This window comes from Bos javanicus, chromosome 5 (genome assembly GCF_032452875.1).
Source record: "Bos javanicus breed banteng chromosome 5, ARS-OSU_banteng_1.0, whole genome shotgun sequence".
NCBI lineage: Eukaryota > Metazoa > Chordata > Mammalia > Artiodactyla > Bovidae > Bos > Bos javanicus.
Genome location: NC_083872.1, coordinates 94,379,487 through 94,401,523, shown reverse-complemented (window position 1 = coordinate 94,401,523; position 22,037 = coordinate 94,379,487). Strand labels below are relative to the sequence as shown.

Sequence of the window (22,037 nt, the reverse complement as noted above, 5' to 3'; positions counted from 1 at the left end):
TTCTGAGATGAAGAATTTAGATGATATCCAATACTGGTTTTTTAAAAATAATTTTATTTATTTATTTTTGGCTCTGCTGGGTCTTCATTGCTATGCATGCTTTTCTCTAGTTGCAGAGAGTGCGGGGCTGCTCTTTATTGTAGTTTTTGGGCGTCTCATTGCAGTGGCTTCATAGGCTCTAGGGCGTGCAGAGGAGAAGGCACTCCACTCCAGTGTTCTTGCCTGGAGAATCCCAGGGACGGGGAGCCTGGTGGGCTGCCGTCTATGGGGTCGCACAGAGTCGGACACGACTGAAGCGACTTAGCAGCAGCAGCAGCAGCAGGGCGTGCAGGCTTCAGTAGTTGCAGTTCCTGGGCTTGAGAGCACAGTCTCAATAATTGTGATGCCTGGGCTTAGTTGCTCCTCAGCATGTGAGATCTTCCTGGAACAGGTATTGAACCTGTGTCTCCTGCACTGGCAGGTGGATTCTTAACCACTGAGCCACCAGGGAAGCCTTGTATCCAATATGGTACCCAAAGCCTTCTAGTGAATCAGAAGACACTGACACCTATTAGGAAAACACATCTTGGTATCAGTGTGAATCTTTGCTGATGTTCTTTTACATGTATTTTCTGGCTTTCATTTCTTTTCTCTGCTTGTTATTTCTGATATTGTAGGGGCCAGGTATTGGTTCTCTAGTCCCATTCATTCATTCATCCATCAACTTAGTACATGCCTACTTCAGGGCCTTTGCACTTGCCGTTTCCCTCCTTGTGATGCTCTTTTCAAAGATTCCTTTCGTCTGTCTCTGGATTTCACTCATCAGAAATACTTTTATGATGACTGTTTAATTACAGCTGTCTCTCCCCACCTCCATCACTTTCTTGTTCATTACATTGCATTACTTTTCTTCATCGCACTTACCTCCACCTGGCCTTCATTCATTCATTCAGTCAGTTCAGTCACTCAGTCATGTCCGACTCTTTGCAACCCCATGGACTGCAGCACGCCAGGCCTCCCTGTCCGTCACCAACTCCCGGAGTTTACTCAGACTCATGTCCATTGAGTCAGTGATGCCATCCAACTGTCTCATGCTCTGTCGTCCCCTTCTCCTGCCTTCAATCTTTCCCAGGATCAGGGTCTTTTCAAATGAGTCAGTTCTTCGCATCAGGTGGCCTTCATTATGTGTTTATTTATTTATTGTCTTTTTCTTCTCGAGAATCTAGTCACAAGGGCAGGAACTTTGTGTACCGGTCTGTTCCCAGCAGGTAGGACAGAATGCAGCCCATAATAAGCTCCCAGTAAATACTTCTTGATTAATGCAGGCATGAAAGGCGCATCTCCATTTCTTCCAGTGGGCCTTCAGGTCCAACGGAAAGAAAGTTTCTGATGACCTGATTGGGTAGATCAGAATTCTCATAGTTCTTACACAGATTGCAGCCCTACCTAGGTCTCTGCTCCATTTTGGTTTGTATAACATTGATAATTTTCAGAATCCTTTCATAGAGACTGTCTCTTTTGATTACTTTTATAACACTATGAGGCAAGTAAGGATTTCCAGACATATTTTATAAATGAGAAAGGTGAGGTGATGGAATTTGCAAGGTAAATGTCAGCCAGAGCTAGAAACCAGATTTCCTGACTTCTGGCTTATCAAGTGATTACACGGGATTTATGCTGCATCTCCACATGCTCCTTGAATGTACGCTTTTGAGGGAAAGAGCTTGAATGATTTGTGTTTATATTTTCTGCTGTGCCTTTCATATTGTACTTACTCAAGGTGTGTCGATTTGAACTTCTCTATCCACAGAGTCTTCCTGGAAGTGTCTTGTTCCCTTGAAACTAGAGGGGGAAGTTTTGACCACTTCTTTCTTCTACTTCTTTTGACCACTTGATGGACCTTGGGAGAATCTCAGAGATTAGTAGATTACAAATGATTTCACAGATTCCGTGGGCGTGGGCCATAAATTGCCCAGGAATCATCTGGGAATCTAATTTCTATTCAGATTATAATTTAATTGGTTCAGTGTAGGATCCGAAGGTCTGTGTTTTTAACAAGCTCTCTGGTAGTGACTGTGATGCTGAGCTGTGGTCCACAGAACAGTTTGAGGGTAGATTACCACATGGAGGATGGACCCTGTGTCTGACTGTGTGACCCTCATTAAGTTTTTTGGAGGCACTGTAGCAAATGGGTTAAATTCTATTGCTTTCGTTAGAATTCTTCCTCCCTCACTTACTGTTTGACCTCAAGCAAGTTACTTTCCTTTCAGTTCAGTTCAGTCGCTCAGTTGTGTCCAACTCTGTGACCCCATGGACTGCAGCATGCCAGACCTCCCTGTCCGTCACCAATTCCCAAAGATTACTCAAACTCATGTCCACTGAATCAGTGATGCCATCCAACCATCTCATCCTCTGTCGTCCCCTTCTCCTCCCGCCTTCAATCTTTCCCAGCATCAGTTCTTTGCATCAGGTGGCTAGAGTATTGGAATTTCAGCTTCAGCTTCAGTCCTTCCAATGAATATTCAGAACTGATTTCCTTTAGGATGGACTGATTGGATCTCCTTGCAGTCCAAGGGACTCTCAAGAGTCTTCTGCAACACCACAGATCAAAAGCATCAGTTCTTTGGCGCTCAGCTTTCTTTATAGTCCAACTCTCACATCCATACATAACTACTGGAAAAACCATAGCCTTGACTAGATGGACCTTTGTTGGCAAAGTCATGTCTCTGCTTTTTAATATGCTGTCTAGGTTGGTCGTAACTTTTCTTCCAAGGAGTAAGCGTCTTTTAATTTCATGGCTGTAGTCACCATTTCCTCCTTAAAAATAGGGATCATATTAGTACTTAATGCATACAGTTATTGTGAGGATTGAGTCAATACTTGTAAATCACTAGAATAGTGCATAGTACCCAGTGACTCTTAACTATTACTCTCCTTTCTTTGTCTCCTTGTGCTATTTTGTTAAATTACATCATTAGGTTGAAGATATGTTTGAAAGACAGGAAGTTGTTTAAAATATTTGCAAGTTGAAAATATGTGGTATCTTTCTTGAAAGTCACAGTCTAGTTGGAAGACAGCTTTTGTTAAGAAACAATGCAGCAGACATCAGCTAGTGATGATTCTCCTTGTATTGTCACATCTGTACTGTGCACTTTCTACCGCACATAAGAAGATGAGGGGAAAATGAGTAAGCCCTCCAGTTTTGTAGTAGTGTGATGCTAAGCATAGGGCAAAAAATTGTTTCTATTTCTCTCAGTTTTCCATTAAATAAACCAACTTGGTTTTAGTTGATGATATGGAAATGTAGACACAAGAGCCCCAGGGGTCTGGAAGAATCCATTTGATGCCTAATTTAATTAATTTTATAGTAAGAGGAACTTGGGAGACTCAGGAGACATGGGTTAGATCCCTGGGTCAGGAAGATCTCCTGGAGCAGGAAATGGCAACCCACTCCAGTATTCTTGCCTGGAGAAACGCATGGACAGAGAAGCCTGGTGGGCTATGGTCCATGGGGTCACAAAGAGTCAGACGTGACTTAGCGACTGAGCATACACACAAAGTAGGAGGAAAAAAATATATGGACAGAATGACTTTAAAGAGAGATTTGGTTTTAGTTTTTCAAATAATTGATGAAAAATAAATTCCTCAGGGGAAAAAAAGGTACATGACTTGCTCCTTCCACTGACTCAAAAGTGAAAAAAAAATTAAGTGTTTTAATTAATAAATTTAAAAAATTGATATGGAGTTTTTCTTCCTCTTTTTTTTTTAGGATCAGATTTTATTAAGACCTCTACGGGAAAAGAAACAGTAAATGCTACCTTTCCAGTAGCTATAGTTATGCTTCGGGCCATTAGAGATTTCTTCTGGAAAACTGGAAACAAGGTATTTTATTGCCTGCAAATCTTTCTTCCTTCTGAGTAAAGATGATGTTATTTATAATACTAGTCACAGCCACTATAGTGTCTTTATATGCAGATGCTGTGAATGCATTCTCTTTATTAAGATAAATGTTTAATTTACCTTTCATGACAAAAGAATACATTCACGGGGAAAGAATGTGTGATTCATAGAAAAGTGAGGGTGAGTGAGGGAGTTGGTAGGTGTGATCAAGATGTAAACTCACTTTACATTCTTTTATTAACCGAAGACAATGTTATCACTGACAGGAGATTCCTAAATGGGTTCTTTAACGAACTAATTCTGCCACAACACAGAGGCTTTCTGCTAAGGCGTTGGCCGGCGAAAACAGGTTAATGCAGAAATTAAACTTCCTTGAGGAATGGAAAGAATTGCAGAGTAACATTTATTGAATGATAAGCTGTGGTGGCGATATGAAAAGTATGCAATATAATGGGAAATAATCTTTTCCTGTCATTATTGAAGGACACACATAAATTGGTTTTTCTGTTGGGAAACCCCCGGTCCAGAAAAACTTATTACTTTTAATAATATGAGGTGAAGAGAAAATTCTCGAGGAGATGAACTTATTAAACAAAATAATGAAATGCTGTGAAACAGCAGGGAAAAGGTAGCTAGACGTTATATAGCTCTTGAATTAAATATCCATTTTTGCGTTTTATGGCAGTCAGATGTGCTCTTTGGAAGACTGTTAAGCTGAGGAGGGTATATGCTCGCTTTTGTCAGCTTTTCGAAAAATAATACATATTTTTTGAAACATATGAATTTAAAAGGAAAAAATGCGTATGAGGTGTTTTTTTTTAAAAATGAGTTTGGATTTTCCTTTTCACTTCAAGTTGCTTGTTTAGCTGCAAATTATCTCAAAGGATTACTTTTTTTTTTTACATCATGGGAGAGAAAGGTAATTTTTTTTTTAAATGAGACTTTGCCTTCACGAAAGGCATCTTTTAAAACCAATCTCTTGATGTCTGCTGAATAGAAACCAAAAAAAGAACTTTAATCCTTTGCCAGCTGGGATGTGATGACTTTATATGTGACTGTATTTCAGTTTATTTTGGAATCGGAGACCTTTCTTAGAAAGTACCTAGGTTTAAGGGGAGATGAACTCCTTCCAGAATTTTTCCTTCAGAATACCTTTATATCTTAAAAGTGTACAAATAGGATAAATATCTACTGTGACCGACATAGGAAAGTTGACTTAACTTGAGTAACCTCTACTTGGTAGCCTTTTTGCAATGATCCGAATTTAAAAACAATTTTTTTTTTTTTAAAGAAAGTCTGTAAATATGAGAACTCTAGCTTCGGGACCCTCAAATGAGATCACCACCATTCACTAGACCTGGGGTTACTCTCAGCCAAAAAACATTCCAAGAGATGCAAAGTTTTTTTTTTTTTTTAAGAATTTTTTGATGTGGGCCATTTTTAAAAAATCTGTATTGAATTTGTTGCAATATTGCTTCTGTTTTGTTTTGATTTTTTTTGGCTGTGAGGCATATGGAATCTTAGCTCCCTCACCAGGGATTGAACCCTCAGCTCCTACATCAAAAGGCAAAATCTTAACCACTGGACTGCCAGGGATGTACTGATGTGAAGTTTTTTATACTTTAAATGCCTGGGCCCTCACCCCTGGCAGCCCTGGGTCAGGGACAGTCCTCAGGCATCTCTACGTTCATAAACTCTGTGATGGTGTTTAGTTACTCAGGTGATCTGACTCTTTGCAACCCCATGGACTGTATTCCACCAGGCTCCTCTGTCTGTGGGATTTCCCAGGCAAGAATACTGAAGTGGGGTGCCATTTCCTTTTCCAGGTGATCTTCCTGGTCCAGAGATTGAACCCGTGTCTCCTGCACTGGCAGGTGGATTTTTTACCATCGAGCTACACAGAGAAGCCCTCGTATGCTCCACAGCTGGGGCTAAAATTCTCCACTGGGCACCCAGTCCTGTATTGTTTTTAACAAGCATTCATTGACTCACTCATTGAGCCATTATCTTAAAAGTGAACACGTCCCTTCCTGAAAGAACACTTACACAAGAATTTTTCAATAAAAATTTTACCTGTTCCATGATCTAGATCAGGGTAGAAAGGGAGGAACAGTTTGCTGTCTCTCATGATTTTCTTTTTAACTCTATTGCCCCTTTCCTTAGCTGATAAAAGTTCATCCTGGTTTTACTGAGAAGCAGGTAGAAGTCAGTTCATATTCATCTGGATCACATTTGACTTCACAAAGAAAGGACCCATGTGTGTAGCTGCAAATCAGGGGCATTTTCTCCTAGTGTTGAAAAGTGTTGCCAAGCTGTCCAGGCAGCCCTTAGACGTGAAGCTTCCACATCATTGATTTAAGGGCTGTTTTAAAATGTAATAGGTTGCCTTCCAGACCATGATTAGTGTCACTCTTGAGAAGCAGAGATTTGATATTTTATAACCGATTTCATTGCAGATTTATGTTTTCCATATTCTCTCCCTTAAAAAAAGACAGGATAAACTTACGCTAGAAACTCTGTTTCAAAGCATTGCCAAATAGACTTGCTGATACAACAGAATTATATAGAAAAATCTGTGTGCAGTACTGCCTAATTGACAGAAAATGCTCCTATGATTAACATGTATGCTAATATCAGCTCACTGATTTTTTTTTTCTTTTTTGCCTTATCTCAATAAATAGCTTCCCTCCACTTACCTCTCCCACCCTCACCTCCCCTTACTCTTACAAGGTCACCTGGGCTCCAGAGTGATAGGCAGATGTAGTTAGAATCTCTGTGTGGCTGTTGCTTAGCTGTGTGACATGTGACCGAGGCAGGGAAACTTAGGGGACTTCTGCAGATGTTCCCGTGAGGACTGACGAGGTCTGAACTAAACCAGTGGAACCGGTTTAGAACAGTTGAGAGGAAAGTGGGTGTGTGTATGGAGAGTTGAGAGGAAAGCGTTTGTGTGTATGGAGAGTTGAGAGGAAAGCGTGTGTGTGTATGGAGAGGGATTCAGAGGGTGGGCTTGGTGAGACTTGACTGTTGGTCGTTGGATGTGGTGTGGTGAGGAAAATGGGGGAGGCCGGTTTAGCTAGAAGTTTCTAGCTTGGGTTTATTGACCTCAAGCAAGTAGACTGCCAGCTATTTCTCCAGCAAAGATGGATTTACTGGGGATCAGTGAACATGGCGAGCCACATGCAACTCCCTGCAGGGCAAGGGAAGAAGAATGCTTGAGAGGAAAAGGATGATGGGAGGTATAGTAAAGAAGGAGTCTGGGACTATTCACAGACTGAGTCCTCGCCAGGAAAGAAGAGTCTCTCTTCTTCCTGTTATCCGGGAGTAAGCGCCCCCAACTCTATTAAATTGAGGTTTCCTTTTCTTTCTTTTTAAAAAAAATTTATTTGGCTGCATTAGGTCTTAGTCTCAGCATAGGGCAACTTTCCTTGTGGCGAATGGGCTCAGTAGTTGCAGAAACGCAGGATGTGGGGTCTTAGGATGAGGGATCAAAACCATGTCCCCTGCTTTAGAGGGCAGATTTTTAATGACAGGACCACCAGGGAAGTCCCTAATTGAGGTTTCTGTTTATTCATTTTTTTTATAGGCTGATAATGGACCATATACTTATTGTGTCCCTTCTCTGGCATTCTGTTAGCAACAACCACCCCTCTGACATTCCCCCTCACTGGTGCTCCCCAGCAGAGCAGCCAAACTCTTGAGTGGTCAAATGTGTGAGCTTCAGTCCTTGGGCTTTGGGTATTTACTCTATCGGATAGTCAACTTCTTAGAAGAGTATTTCTAGAAAAGCAGGTTTTACTGTATATAGGACACATCTATCCTGTTCTAATGGACTCAGGGACATCATTTGTAAACATCAGATACTGGCTGAATTGCACTATTGCTGGTCACCTGCAGAGACTGCTGAAGTATGAAGGGCCCCTACACTGTCTTTCTCTCCTGTGCTTATTTAGCTGTTTGGCTGTTTTATGCAGCTCGGTCTACTGACAACTTAAAAGTCCCTGTAGTTAAGTTGATTAAAATAACTGTCACCTGTCCTTGGTGGTTCCGTGGTTTGGTTAGTACAGCCTCACTGATTCTTCTCATTTTAAACCCATGAATGTATCTTTTGCAGCTCAGATTGAAGGGCCAAAAGGTGTACATTCCCCTGGCCTCCTGATAGAAATGGAGAATGAACGGGCTCTTGTGTTATGTTTTCCTGTTTATCGACACCTCTCTTGTTTATCCCAGGTTCACAGCTATAGTCTAGATGGTTAAGGCTTATGACTTTCCAGCAAGTGAAATGTTAATGAGGGTTATTAACTCTCATTAGTGTCTCCTTGGAAGCAGTGACATTCTTCCCATTAATCTTGGAAAAGTCATTTTGTCCTGTGAATGGGCTTGAGTCAGTGCTCTGAGTGCTGGGGGAAGTGAAATAGGCTTTAGAAAAGAGAGAGAGGATGGAGACCCAGTATTAATGCAAGACCAGTTTTTAAAGCAACACAGTAACAATACTAAGCATTGTTCTCTTTCCCTTGTCCTCTTTCAGGTAGGCTTTAAACCGGCCGGAGGCATCCGCAGTGCGAAGGACTCCCTTGTGTGGCTCTCTCTCATAAAGGAGGAGCTGGGAGACGAGTGGATGAAGCCTGAACTCTTTCGAATAGGTGCCAGCACTCTACTTGCCGACATTGAGAGGCAGGTGAGGAGCAGCAGCCCGCTGTCCTTGGAACACCAGACAAATATTTTTAAGAAAGAAATAAAAAGTCACTTGTTTAAAGAGGACTTATAGATGGACAATGCACAAATGGAAAGGTGCTCAACATCACTAATCATTAGAGAAATGAGATCAAAGCTACAGCGAGGTATCTCGTCACACTGGTCAGAATCAGTTCAGTTCAGTTCAGTCATTCAGTTGTGTCCGACTTCTTGCGACCCCATGGACTGCAGCCCGCCAGGCCTCTCTGTCTGTCACCAACTCCCAGAGTTTACTCAAACTCCTGTCCATAGAGTTGGTGGTGCCATCCAACCATCTCATCCTCTATCGTCCCCTTCTCCTCCCGCCTTCAGTCTTTCCCAGCATCAGAATCTTTTCAAATGAGTCAGTTCTTCGCATCAGGTGGCCAAAGTATTGGAGTTTCAGCTTCAACATCAGTCCTTCCAATGAATATTCAATACTGATTTCCTTTAGGATGGACTGGTTGGATCTCCTTGCAGTCCAAGGGACTCTCAAGAGTCTTTTCCAACACCACAGATCAAAAGCATCAGTTCATTGGCTCTCATCTTTCTTTATAGTCCAACTCTCATATCTATACATGACTACTGGAAAAACCATAACTTTGACTAGATGGACCTTTGTTGGCAAAGTAATGTCTCTAATATGCTATCTAGATTGGTCATAACTTTCCTTCCGAGGAGTAAGCGTCTTTTAATTTCATGGCTGCAGTCACTATATGCAGTGATTTTGGAGCCCAGAAAAATAAAGTCTGCCACTGTTTCCACTGTTTCCCCATATATTTGCCATGAAGTGATGGGACCAGATGTTATGATCTTAGTTTTCTGAATGTTGAGCTTTTAAGCCAACTTTTTGACTCTCCTCTTTCACTTTCATCAAGAGGCTCTTTAGTTCTTCTTCACTTTCTGCTATTAGGGTGGTGTCATTTGCGTATATGAGGTTATTGATATTTCTCCCAGCAATCTTGATTCCAGCTTGTGTTTCTTCCAGTCCAGCGTTTCTCATGATGTACTCTGCATTTAAGTTAAATAAGCAGGATGACAATATACAGCCTTGACATACTCCTTTTCCTATTTGGAACCAGTCTGTTGTTCCATGTCCAGTTCTAACTGTTGCTTCCTGACCTGCATACAGGTTTCTCAAGAGGCAGATCAGGTGGTCTGGTATTCCCATCTCTTTCAGAATTTTTCACAATTTGTAGTGATCCACACAGTCAAAGGCTTTGGCATAGTCAATAAAGCAGAAATAGATGTTTTTCTGGAGCTCTCTTGCTTTTTTAGTGATCCAGCAGATGTTGGCAATTTGATCTCTGGTTCCTCTGCCTTTTCTAAAACCAATTTGAACATCTGGAAGTTCACGATTCATGTATTGCTGAAGCGTGGCTTGGAGAATTTTGAGCATTACTTTACTGGCGTGTGGGAAGAGTGCAATTGTGCGGTAGTTTGAGCATTCTTTGGCATTGCCTTTCTTTGGGACTAGAATGAAAAGTGACCTTTTCCAGTCCTGTGGCCACTGCTGCGTTTTCCAAATGTGCTGGCATATTGAATGCAGCGCTTTCACAGCATCATCTTTTAGGATTTGAAATAGTTTAACTGGAATTCCATCACCTCCACTAGCTTTGTTCAGTGTGATGCTTCTTAAGGCCCACTTGACTTCACATTCCAGGATATCTGGCTCTAGGTGAGTGGTCACACCATTGTGATTATCTGGGTCATGAAGATCTTTTTGTATAGTTCTTCTGTGTATTCTTGCCATTATCAAAAGTGGCCATCATCAAAAAATCTACAAATAAATGCTGGAGAGGGTGTGGAGTAAAGGGAACCCTGCTACACTGTTGGAGGGAATGTAAATTTGTATAGCCGCTGTGGAAAACACTGTGGAGGTTCCTTAAAAAAAGTGAAAATAGAGCTACCATATTGTCTAACAATCTTACTCCTGGGCATTATATCCAGAGAAAACACTCATTTAAAAACATACGTGCACACTGATGTTCATAGCAGCCCTATTTACAGTAGCCAGGTCATGGAAGTAACCTAAATGTCCATTGACAGAGGAATGGACAAAGAAGACATGTGTGTGTGTGTGTGTGTGTATTTAATATGCAATAGAATCTTACTCAGCCATTAAAAAAGCATGAAATAATGCTATTTGAAGCAATGTGCATCTACTGGGAAATTATTATACTTGGTGAAGTAGGTCAGATAGAGAAGGACAAATATTTTATGAAATCACTTATATGTGGAATCTAAGAAAATAGTATAAATGAACCTATTTACAAAACAGAAATAGTCTTACAACTTAGAAAACAAACTTTTTAGTTTCTAAAGGGGAAAGGGGAGGGGGAGGAGGGGGTAACGTACAAGTTTGAGATTAACAGATACAAACTACTATCCATGAAATGGATTAGAAACTAGGATTTACTGTATAGCATAGGGAACTGTATTCAATATCTTGTAATAACCTATAATGGAAAATAATCTGAAGAATATATTTGTGTGTGTGTGTGTATATATATATATATATATATATATATGTCACTTTGCTGTATGCCTGAAGCTAACACACCATTGTAGGTCAACTTCAATTTTTCTCTTTTAAAAAGGCATTTATTGGACTGTGAGAACAAAGAGATGAAAACTCAGTTCATTGACCTCATCATACCCCACCTGCCTTCTTCCAAGCAAACTTCCACCTAAAGTAAAGTTGGAAGGAGATTCTGCTGAAGTACATAACAGTGGGGCTTCATAATGAAATATTAACTAAAATCATTATGTAATAGTGTCATTATTAATTGATATGAATAGGAATATAATAACTGATGACTAAACTCTGCTTTCCCTACAGATTTACCATCACGTGACTGGAAGATACGCAGCCTACCATGACCTCCCCATGTCTTAGATCATCAACAAATTCCAAAAACGTCCTTTGCAACAATGTGTAAAAATTATCTATGTGATTGCTAAAATTATTTAATGAAAAAATGGGGGGATAGATAACTTCCCCCCTGCCCTTAAAATTTCCATTGAATTTAGCTTAAAGAATGAATGGAAAAAAACCAACTAATCTACACATGGTCCCCATTTCAGGCATATCTGAAATGATCTGAATTACTATATCTCCAGGGTTAATTTTGCAAAGGTTTTCTCTTAAAGAACTCTGAGTAAAATGTTAATGATAGCTTTGATAATGTTAAATTCTAAGGGAGCAAATATTGACTTGCCCAAGAACCACTATGTGGCAAAAGAAAATGAAGCACCCCGAACTTCCCTTGCTCTTCCAAACTACTTCAGGACTAATTTCCTAATCACTCAGCACGAATTTCCTGCCATGATAATTTGTCTTTAATTTTCACAACAGAAATGCTCTTTTACTAATTGTTTTGCTAATGAAATACCTGTCATTTTATATGAAACTATGGATATCATTGAATATTTTTAATGAAAACATTCCTATCATTTATTAAAAAAACTTTAAATTGTAGTAATACGTAGGGAAAAGTTAATCTATTAAACTTAAAAAGAGATTTTATCCATGACTTTCTACGTCTCTCTAGTACAGTCCTTGTGTCTTTGTCTAGATAGAGCACCTGTGTACATTATTAACAAGTACCACTTATGTCTTATACTCTGAAACTTTTTCCTGGGAGAGTGAACAGGAAAGAAACAGCAGACCCTAACATAGTACTTAGTATGTGCGAAGCTCTTTATGTATATCAATTTACTTTAGCCTTTATTTAATCTCTTGGTATAGTAAGGTTAATATAGTAAGGTTTTGAATCCTCACAACAGTCAGTATTGATGCTATCATCCTTTTATGCAGATTAGGGACTGAGGAACAGAGAGCTTAAGCAACTTGCCAAAGGTCACAGAGCTCAGAATTAGCAGAGGTAGGAATCAATCCCAGGCAGACAGTATGGCTCCTGAGTCTGTGCTGTCACCGCAGGTACGTAAAACTGTCCCCCGGCACTCAGAGACGCATAGCCAGAGCCCCCAGTCAGCTGTGGGGAACAGTAATCTGCTTTGGGGGCTACTGGTTCGTTTACTCATTGTCTCTCTCAGCGCCCCTCCTCCCACCTTTGTAGAAATTAAGTTTTCTTAAATGGTGATTTTCATGGAGAGCATCTTTTTTTCCTCCCTAAACAAGTCTCCAGCTACTCATAAGTGGAGAACACTGGACTGGGAATCGGTTTTGGTTTTGTCTTTTCATTTGCTGAATTCTAAGCCCACCTCTTCCTCTTTCTAGCTTTGTGACCTTAGTCCTGTCTGTTCACATGCCTGAGCCTCAGTTTCTTCATCTGTAAGGTTAAAGGAGTTGGTGCAGGTGATACCAAGATTTGTTCAGACCTCAAATTATATTACCCTAAAGATAATGATAACAGGTCTAAAATAATGGTTTATGGCTATAAAGAGAAAACACTTCTGTAGCAACTTAAATTAGAATTTGCCTCTCAGAAGTCAATTAGGCACGTCACTCAAAGCACTTCTCCAACTGTGAATGACCTGATGAAAAATTAGAGTGGAGAAGAAATTCTGCTTTCCCCCACAGCTTGGCAGAGAGCAAACTTTTGACTTATGCCTCTGGATGTGGTCAGTGGCTCTGAATACCATTTCTACCATCATAACATGCTGGTCCACATGCCCACCAGCACAATGGCCAGTCGCCTTTGGAGAAGAAACTTTGCAGAAAAATAATTACATTCCCTCACCTTTGAAGCTATTCCAATTTCACAGGGGTTTTTGTTTTCCTCCCATTAAACCCAGCTGGTCATTTCAGTTGATCAAGTGAACAGGCATCATTATCTTCAATTCTAATTTATATGAGGCATCCACTGAAATTGACCTCTGCGGACAATTATAGATTCACATAGGAAATTAAGACTGGTGAGTCTCTCAAACTTATTAGAGGCTGATGAGCATGCCCTGATCTAAAGGTAAGTAATCATATATTTGGGAGGACAATTTATTCTAGGGACTGTCAGCCCCTTCGTCAGGAATGTCTGCCCCTTACCTGGCTCTTGAAATCAAATGTACCACAGATGACTTCAATAGGAAAACACTAGTAAATGTGGATTGCCATGAAAACATAAGAGGAAGAGATCATTTCTGAGGCGACCGTGATTTACTGCACGCAGATTTGTGTACTTCGGGACACAGGGAGCAGATGCTTTATACAATCAGAAGATGAGTCACTGTTCTGTATTTAAAGCTTGTAAGTTAATGAAAGCAACTCCTACCCCACCCTTAGCCCTTCCTCTGTAAAAATTGTTGCAGTGGTTCAAGAAAGCAGAATTTAAGCCTGAAAGATATTTTTAAACAAACAACACATCATATCACTTAGGGGCTTAAGAAGACTTTAGAGAATATCTAGTTCTATGTTTTCAAAAACTCCAAGTGGGAAAGTCAGTATTACAAGATGATGTAGAAAATCAGAACTGAGCCCAGAACCTATTAATAGATCTACCTCACGCCACGAGATACTTTACAAGATGTAGCCAGGGCTTTGGAATGAAATGTGTCTTACTTGTTCATACACTCTGCCATACCAAATGATTATGTTTGTCCTCATGTGAGTGTCAGACTTTTGAAAGATTCACATTTGTCTCTAGTCATCTAAATGGTGTTGTAGAGAAGACCAACTCTCTAAATCTAAACCAAGTGATAGTGTGGTTATTTTTCTCTTTAAAAATATTTTGACATGGACCATTTTAAAGTCTTCATTGAATTTGCTACCATGTTGCTTCTGTTTTGTGTTTTAGTTTTTTGTCTGTGAAGCACGTGGAGTCTTAGCCTCCCAACCAGGTATCGAACCCACATCCCCTGCATTGGAAAGTGAAGTCTTTAACCACTGGACCACCAGGGAAGTCCCTAGTGTGGCTTGTTTAATCTGTTAGACTTTCAGAATTTTGAGTGATCTCAAGAATTGGTGTTTTTTTAAAAAAAAATAATGTTGAACATCGCTTTATTTTTGTTTGTTTTGCTTTTAAGAAAAAAAGAGGGGGCACTTGTTTAGCTTCTAGCTTGTCTGCAGATGAACAGAAAATGACAGTGTAATCACAAAACAGATTTGTAATTATAGTATCTTTGCCTCATTCTGGAGTATTTTAGCACTAATGGGAAATTTAGGTAAATTAGTTTGCATGAACTGTAGCTTCTAAGGAGACTCGTGCAAAAGCAGAAACCGTTACAAATCTATCTGGGAGGCCATCATGACAGTGACACAATGGGAGTCCCTGTCCTGACTGAGCAGAACAGTTGCCGTGTCGTACCTATATATGTCTTAAACCAGATCTAGAGAAACCAAAGCAGTTTGTTTGGAAAAGTCAAGTTATACTTCTGGTACAGACGGAAACCAGCATTAATTTTTCTTCCTAAATCAATTGATCCTTTTTGGATACCACATAAGTAGGGCCAGACTGCAGAGTTAGAAGACAGAATTTTAATAGATCCTACTTTCAAAGAAAGTGAAAAGTTATCCTGTTTGGGCACTAGGAAAAAGGTATGAGGTGAAATCCATTTCTCCATTAGTTTTCTTGATTGGGCTCAAGAGTCTCCCTTCCCAAAGGAAAATGTCTATTTTATAACCACCACCAAATGATCCTTTCCAGAAATGACCACAGGTAACATCTGGCTGATATATAAAATACATAGTAAAAATAATCATTTTTAATTAACTAAACCCTGCTCAGGAGAGAGAGTCAGAGGAATATCCATCTGGTCAGTTCTTATTTAATAGGGCAAATGAGGATCAGAATGTTTAATCCGATATATACAGAATACTTAGTGACCTTACCATGAACTGAACTTTTTTTAGGAAGAGGAATGGGGTGAAGAGGAGGGATAAGAATATCTAGAAAGGACAAACCTAAGTTTGACTTTTTATTTTAAGAAGTACATCTCGTACTATAAAACATACGTAGAGTATGAGAAACTTAGGTTTTGTGACATTAATTTCTATAGTTCAGTGACAAGAAATGCGTTTCAATCTAATTGAACAGTCAAATGAGGTCATATTTCACTCCATAGCTTGAAAGGAATGATGAGTTTTTAAAAAGTATAAATAAAGGTAAAAGGAACTGGGATTATTTAGCCTAAGGAGAAGACTGAAAAGTAATTGAGGTCTAACAGTCCCAGGAAAAGATTCCATATGGGATCTTAGTAACCAAGAGTCCTGGAAAGGATCATTTGGTGGTGGTTGTAAAAATATCTATTTTCCTTTGAGAAGCAAGACTCTTGAGCATGATGAGGAAAGCAAATGCAGAAATGGATTTCACCTCCTACATTTTTTTCTAGTGCTCCAAAGGGCATAACGTTTCATTTCTCCTCAGTGAAGAAGTGAGTTTGTGCTGCGTGTGAAGTTAAGTTAGTTCTAGAAAAGAACTCCTTTAACGCCCTGAAATGTGTAATTGAGAAGGTACAACTTGCTATTCCATCCTCAGAATTTAATTCTCCTCTGATTGGAGTGGTTTCGTTGTGCTGCCAAAGAAGGTGGTTCTCAAACACATAGAACATTAACACCAGGAGAGTTTATAACACAGAATTCTGGACCCCACCCTGAGAATTTCCAATTCAGTATAATTTTCATTTCCAAGAAATTTTCAAGTCATGTTGATGCTCTGATCCTGGAACCCATTTTGAGAACCACTGTACTCAGCACCTAGATTCCAACGTAAATGTATCCATTCAGCAGCAGACCATCTTTATCACAAGATGCCAGGATAAATGTGTATTTTTTACTGCTTTTCATAGCGGAGAACAAAAGGGAGAATGGAATAACATTATCTGTTAATCCTTTCACAGTAGGCAGTGAACTGGATCAAACTTTGGGCTTATAAGTAAGCTTTGGAGCCTAGCATAAACATTTTAGATGAGTGTAGAATCATCCACAAAATCTTGGAAAGGATTTCAGCAAGCCAAGATAGTAAGACTTGGTATTTGAATTTACCTCTTTAGAATGCTTTAACTTCTGGTGATTCTTGGATAATTGCACTTAAAAGCAAGATGTATTTTAACAGAATCCATTCTTTAATATTTGAAACAGATACCATGTTCTAGAAGAGGGACATTTCACAGATACTTAGCATCTTGGTGTGAAGTTACTATGTGTAAGTGACTGGGAGCCAGTGAAAACATTAGGTTCTTGGTTTTTTTCAAGGCTAATAGGTGTTTAAAATTTGTTTTTGTTTTGGTTTTCAAATATGTGTTCTGCTGGTACTATACATAGTCAACATGGTTCTTAGTTGCAAATAACAGAAATCCCTCCTACCTAGCTTAAGCAGAAAATAAATGTATTTAAAAATCATACTGAGTACCTTACAGCAGCGATCCCCAACCTTTTTGGCACCAGGGAGTGATTTCATGGAAGACAGTTTTTCCATTGGCCAGAGGTGGAGGGGATGGTTTCGGGATGATTCAAGCGCATTGCACTTATTGTGCACTTTTATTTTTAATCTAATGCCGCCACTAATGTGACTGAAGGTACTGCTCCACTGCCCAGAGGTTGGGGACCCCTGCCTGACAGAATATCTAGGAAGGCCGGATAGGCACAGAGACAGCAAGCTCTGAGTAGCACCCAGAATCTTAAGATCTGCTCCATGGGTGACTTACTCTTAGCATCTCTGGGCCCTTGAACCTAGAACCTCTGTCTTTGCCACCCCTGAAAGCTGAAATGCTCATTTATCCCAGTGGCCAAAGATGCTTTCTTGGGTGTCAAACCCCTGTGGAGTTGTGTCTGGTTGTTGGAGCCTCAGTCACATTCCTTTCCGAACTGTAAAGGAAGCTGGGCCAATAGCTTTGGTCTTTTGTGAGGAGGTGGCAAGATAGTATTCAAAAGGTGTTGGATGGTCACCAGTCATAATAGTTGTCCACAATAATGTAACAAGTTGATGCTGGAGAGATGATTTGTGGTCTTTCCTCTCAACTGTATTTTCACTTCTTTGTTTTTGTTTAGTCTCTAAATCATGTTCGACTCTTTAGCAATCCTATGGATTACCTGCCAGGCTCCTCTATCCATGGGATTTCCCAGGCAAGAATACTGCCATTTCCCTCTCCAGGGGATCTTCCCAACCCAGGGATTGAACCCAAGTCTCCTGCATTGGCAGGTGGATTCTTTACCACTGAACCACCACGGAAGCTCCATTCATGTCTAGTCAGTCCCCAAAGCTAAACTCTGCAAAGTTGCCCCTTGTCTCTTGGGCCCATAAAACAGTCTAGAGATAGCCTATGGTATCCTTTTTATACTTTCTCACCAGCGATACATGACAGTGTTTCTTCCCCAAAATACTTAAACTTACGTTTCTTTAGGCAGCTATCTCGGAGAAGGCGAAGGCACCCCACTCCAGTACTCTTGCCTGGAGGATCCTAGGGACAGGGGAGCCTGGTGAGCTGCCGTCTATGGGGTGGCACAGAGTCAGACATGACTGAAGCGACTTAGCAGCAGCAGCAGCAGGCAGCTGTCTATTGACTTCCTGCCATGAGTAATGGTAAAATTAGTGTTTTCCACTTTCTCCCAGAGTCACCTGACTCTTGATTACATAATTTTTCATTCATATTTAGATTTTGAAATGTACTTGTAGTTCTATTATATGATTTATCAGCTTCAATCATCTTTCAATCCTCTGCTCTACCAGAGGAGAAAATCATCAGGTTGACATTACTACCCACCATCTGTCCTCTTTCCCTCCAGACCTTGGCTGTATTGTTTCTACATCATTAGGTTTATAACATTTAAATTCTATTCTGTGACCGTGATCTCCAGAAATTGTCTTCATTTTAGTCCTACAGTTTAATGAAGTCAATACTTAGGACCAGTATTCCATTTATGTTTGCTCTTCAAAGTTTGGCTTGTAGTAGTTTCTTGGGGAAGGGCTTAGGGAGTGTTTCCTGAGGTTTACAAGTTCAAAAATATTCATTTTCATTATGCTTTGATGACTATGTGACTGTGTACAGTTCTTAAACCATGCAGTTTATGTCCCCTAGGGCTTTGTACCACTGCTGCAACGTCTTCTGCCATTTAAACATTACTGTAGAAAGTAACATTCTGACTCAAACTTTTCGCCTTAATGCACAAGTTTGTTTGTTTTTTTCTTTCAGTTCCAATAACTTTACTAAAACAGTGTTGAATGTTTTGTGTCAAATTTTCCTGTAGTTCAGCATGCCCTCTCAGTCTGTAGGTTTATGATGTATTTCTAGAAAGTTACTTTGAAGTATATCTTTAGCTTTTTTCCTATATTGTTATGTTTTACATCTTCATCAGGATACTAAGTTACTACATGTGTTAAGACCTCTTTAATCTGTCCTGTCTTGCTACTATTTTTTTCTAATTAAATTTCTTTTTTTCTACTTTGAAGTTTCCATTTCTTCTTTTTGTTTATTTCTGACACTCTTGTTTCTTTCCATGTTTTTTGCAAAATCTGGTTGCTGCCAGTGAATTGTTTGTTTCCTGGGTTCTTTCAAATCATATGTCACTTCCCATTATCTTACTGCAGCTTCCCTGAGCTCTTGTATATTTGATATGAGCTCTTTCTTTATAGATATGGTAGCTTTAGTTTGGTCTTTTTGTTTGTTTTCAAGTTTATGGCAGTATACTTGGCCCAATTTTTGTCTACTATATGGAAACATTTTTCTTGTTCTACAATGAAAGATGTATTTATCTTCCATTGTATCTATTTTTCTTTTATTTTCTTGTAGTAGCTTTGCATAGATGCTCATATTTTAATAAGATGAAGTTTTTTTCTGGACAAACTACTGACAAGAGATTTGTGTGGGAGAGATACCATATCCAGTCTCTAGACCAGTCAGGAGTTCTTGCTATTCACAGGCACATAAGTTCCTCATGATATAAGATTGTATTTTTGAGTGAATTCTTTTGGCCTTAACTCTCCCTAGCTACCAGAGATCATTGGCTTTGAGGCGTCTCTTATTGCATTCTTGCTCTCTGACCCTGCCTTGACGACAGGCTGCTTCCTGCAAATAATGGGGGGTGCTATATGATTTTTTTTAGCTCTACCTTCCCTGCTTTTTTATGCCAAACTGGGTCCAGTAAAAACACCTGTTGCCAGTCTGTGTACTTATTCCATTGATCCATAGAAGTTATGGGTCTGTCTTCTTAGGGTTTGCAACTTTCTTTGATCTGCTGCCTTTGAGGTCAAGGATTTGGAATTTGTATGAATATTACATTTGAATAGAACGAGTTGTTCATTGTGTTTGGATGAATGTAAATTCTGATGGACCTTGCAATCACTAGTAGAAACAGCAACTCTAAAACTGAAAGTGCTAAGAAATATGGATTGAAACTGTAGCATGGGCATCTGGCATTATTCAATATCTCACCCTTGATAAAACATCTTCCCCATCAGGATGTGCAGGAAAATAATAAATAAAACTGAACTTGGAAAGTGTCAGGCATGTAGAAGCCCTTTGTAAAGTTCTAGTTCTCTGGTACCATGATGGCACTACAAAAAAAAGTGAAAAATCACACATGTAAAAATATACTACTTTGATAATACAGATCTAATCATTGTTTGAGTATAAACATGCTTTGTACCCTTGAAACTCATCACTAAACATCATCAGAAGATTCAAAATCAGAAGCCTTGTCTCACTCCTATGACCTCCTGTAATGGCTGTTTTCTCTCATTCTTATAATAAAGTTATTACCTTGTATCTTTTAAAATTTCTCCTTTTATGGCAGGCAGATTGTGGTGGGAGGGAGAAAGAAGAGGTGGGTAGGGGTCTAGGCCAGACCCTGGATTCAACCAACTGTGGAGCAAAAATACTAAAAGAAAAAAATACCATACAGTTCCCAAAAACAAACTTAAATTTGCCCTGCCCTGGCAACTACAGGCATACCTCATTTTATTGTACTTCACTTTATTATGGTTCATAGATAGTGGATGTTTTATTTTATTTTTTTTAAATTTTTTTGCTGTACCAGGGCATTTCTTAGTTCCCTGACCAGGGACCAAATCCATGCCCCTGCAGTAGAAGCAGACAGTCTTAACCACTGGACCACCAGGGAAGTCCTGATGGTGTGTGTATTATAAATTGAAGGTTGTGCCAATCCTGTTTCAAACAAGTCTATCTTCACCATTTTTTTTTTTTTAATCATGGAGAACAATTCACTCTTTGAAGATGTACAACATCAGTACTTCAATTTTCTTTTTTTTAATGTTACTTTTTTTGACATGTACATGCTGTTTTATTTTTTTACTTTTGGCTGTGCTGGGTCTCTGTTGCTGCATGTGGGCTTTCTCTGGTTGTGGAGAGTAGGGGCTACTCTCAAGTTGTGGTGTGCGGGCTTATTGCAGTGGCTTCTCTTGCTGCAGAGCACAGGCTGTAAGGCACGCAGGCTCCAGTAGTTTCAGCGTGCAGGCTCAGTAGTTGTGGCTTATGGACTCTAGAGCCCAGGCTCAGTAGCTGTGGCACATGGGCTTAGTTGCTCCAAAGTATCAGATCTTCTGGGACCAGGGATCGAACCTGTGTCCCCTGCATTGTCAAGGATATTCTTAGCCGTTGTGCCGCCCAGGAAGTCCCTGCACCATTTTTCTAACAACATTTGCTCACTTTGTGTCTCTGTGTCACAGTTTGGTAATTATTGCCGTATTTCAAAGCCTCCACTAGAAAACTATTATGACTCACTGAAGGCTTAGTTGATGGTTAGCACTGTTTAGCAATAAAGTATTTTTTAATTAAGGCAGATATGTTTTATTTTTACACATAATGCTGTTGCACACCTAACAGATTACAGTGTAGTGTAAACATAACTCACATGCATTGAGAAACCAAAAAGTGTGTGACCAATGTTACTGCAGTATTTGCTTGATGGTGGTGGTCTGAAGTGAATCCATACTATCTGAGGTATGCCTGTATTTACAGAGCACCCTGGAGAAGGGAATGGCCACCCACTGCAGTATTCTTGCCTAGAGAATTCCATGGACAGAGGAGCCTGGCAGGCTACAGTCCGTAGAGTCACGTAAGAGTCAGACAGGACTGAGCAACTTTCACTTCCTTCTTTTTTACATTGTGTTAGGTATTATAACTAATTGAGAGATGATTTAAAGTGTGTGGGAGTGAACGTCCTGGTGGTACAGTGGATAAGAATCCACCTGCCAGTGCAGGGGACACAGGTTCCATCCTTGATCCAGCAAGATCCCACATGCTGCAGAGCAACTAAGCCCACTGGGCTCTAGAGCCCGTGCTTGCAACAAGAGAAGTCACCACAAGGTGAGACCCGTGCACCACAACGAAGCCCCAGTGCAGTCAATATATGTAAATAAAAGTAAAAGTACATGGGAGTGTGTATATGTTATATGCAACCACTATATCATCTTATATAAGGGACTTGAACATCCTCGGATTTTGGTATCTGCAGTGATCTGGAAATGAGTCCCCCAGAGATGATAAGGGATAGAGCAGAACGGGCAGATCTCTTAACTGGGAGTTTTGCAAGT

The 22,037-nt window shown here is 39.9% G+C and overlaps 1 protein-coding gene across 3 annotated transcripts in view; it reads left to right on the top strand.

Annotated features, from left to right (window-relative positions):
* Nucleotides 1-20,260, top strand: part of DERA (deoxyribose-phosphate aldolase) — a 126,321-nt gene extending 106,061 nt beyond the window's left edge. For 2 of the 3 annotated variants that reach the window (XM_061417735.1, XM_061417736.1), the window contains exons 7-9: nucleotides 3,749-3,861; nucleotides 8,405-8,554; nucleotides 11,432-20,260. In XM_061417735.1, the coding sequence (XP_061273719.1) occupies nucleotides 3,749-3,861; nucleotides 8,405-8,554; nucleotides 11,432-11,488 (320 nt within the window). In that variant the 3' untranslated portion in view covers nucleotides 11,489-20,260. The remainder of the gene's footprint in view (nucleotides 1-3,748; nucleotides 3,862-8,404; nucleotides 8,555-11,431) is intronic. The other variant, XM_061417737.1, reaches the window with a different exon arrangement.
* Nucleotides 20,261-22,037: the final 1,777 nt, after the last annotated feature.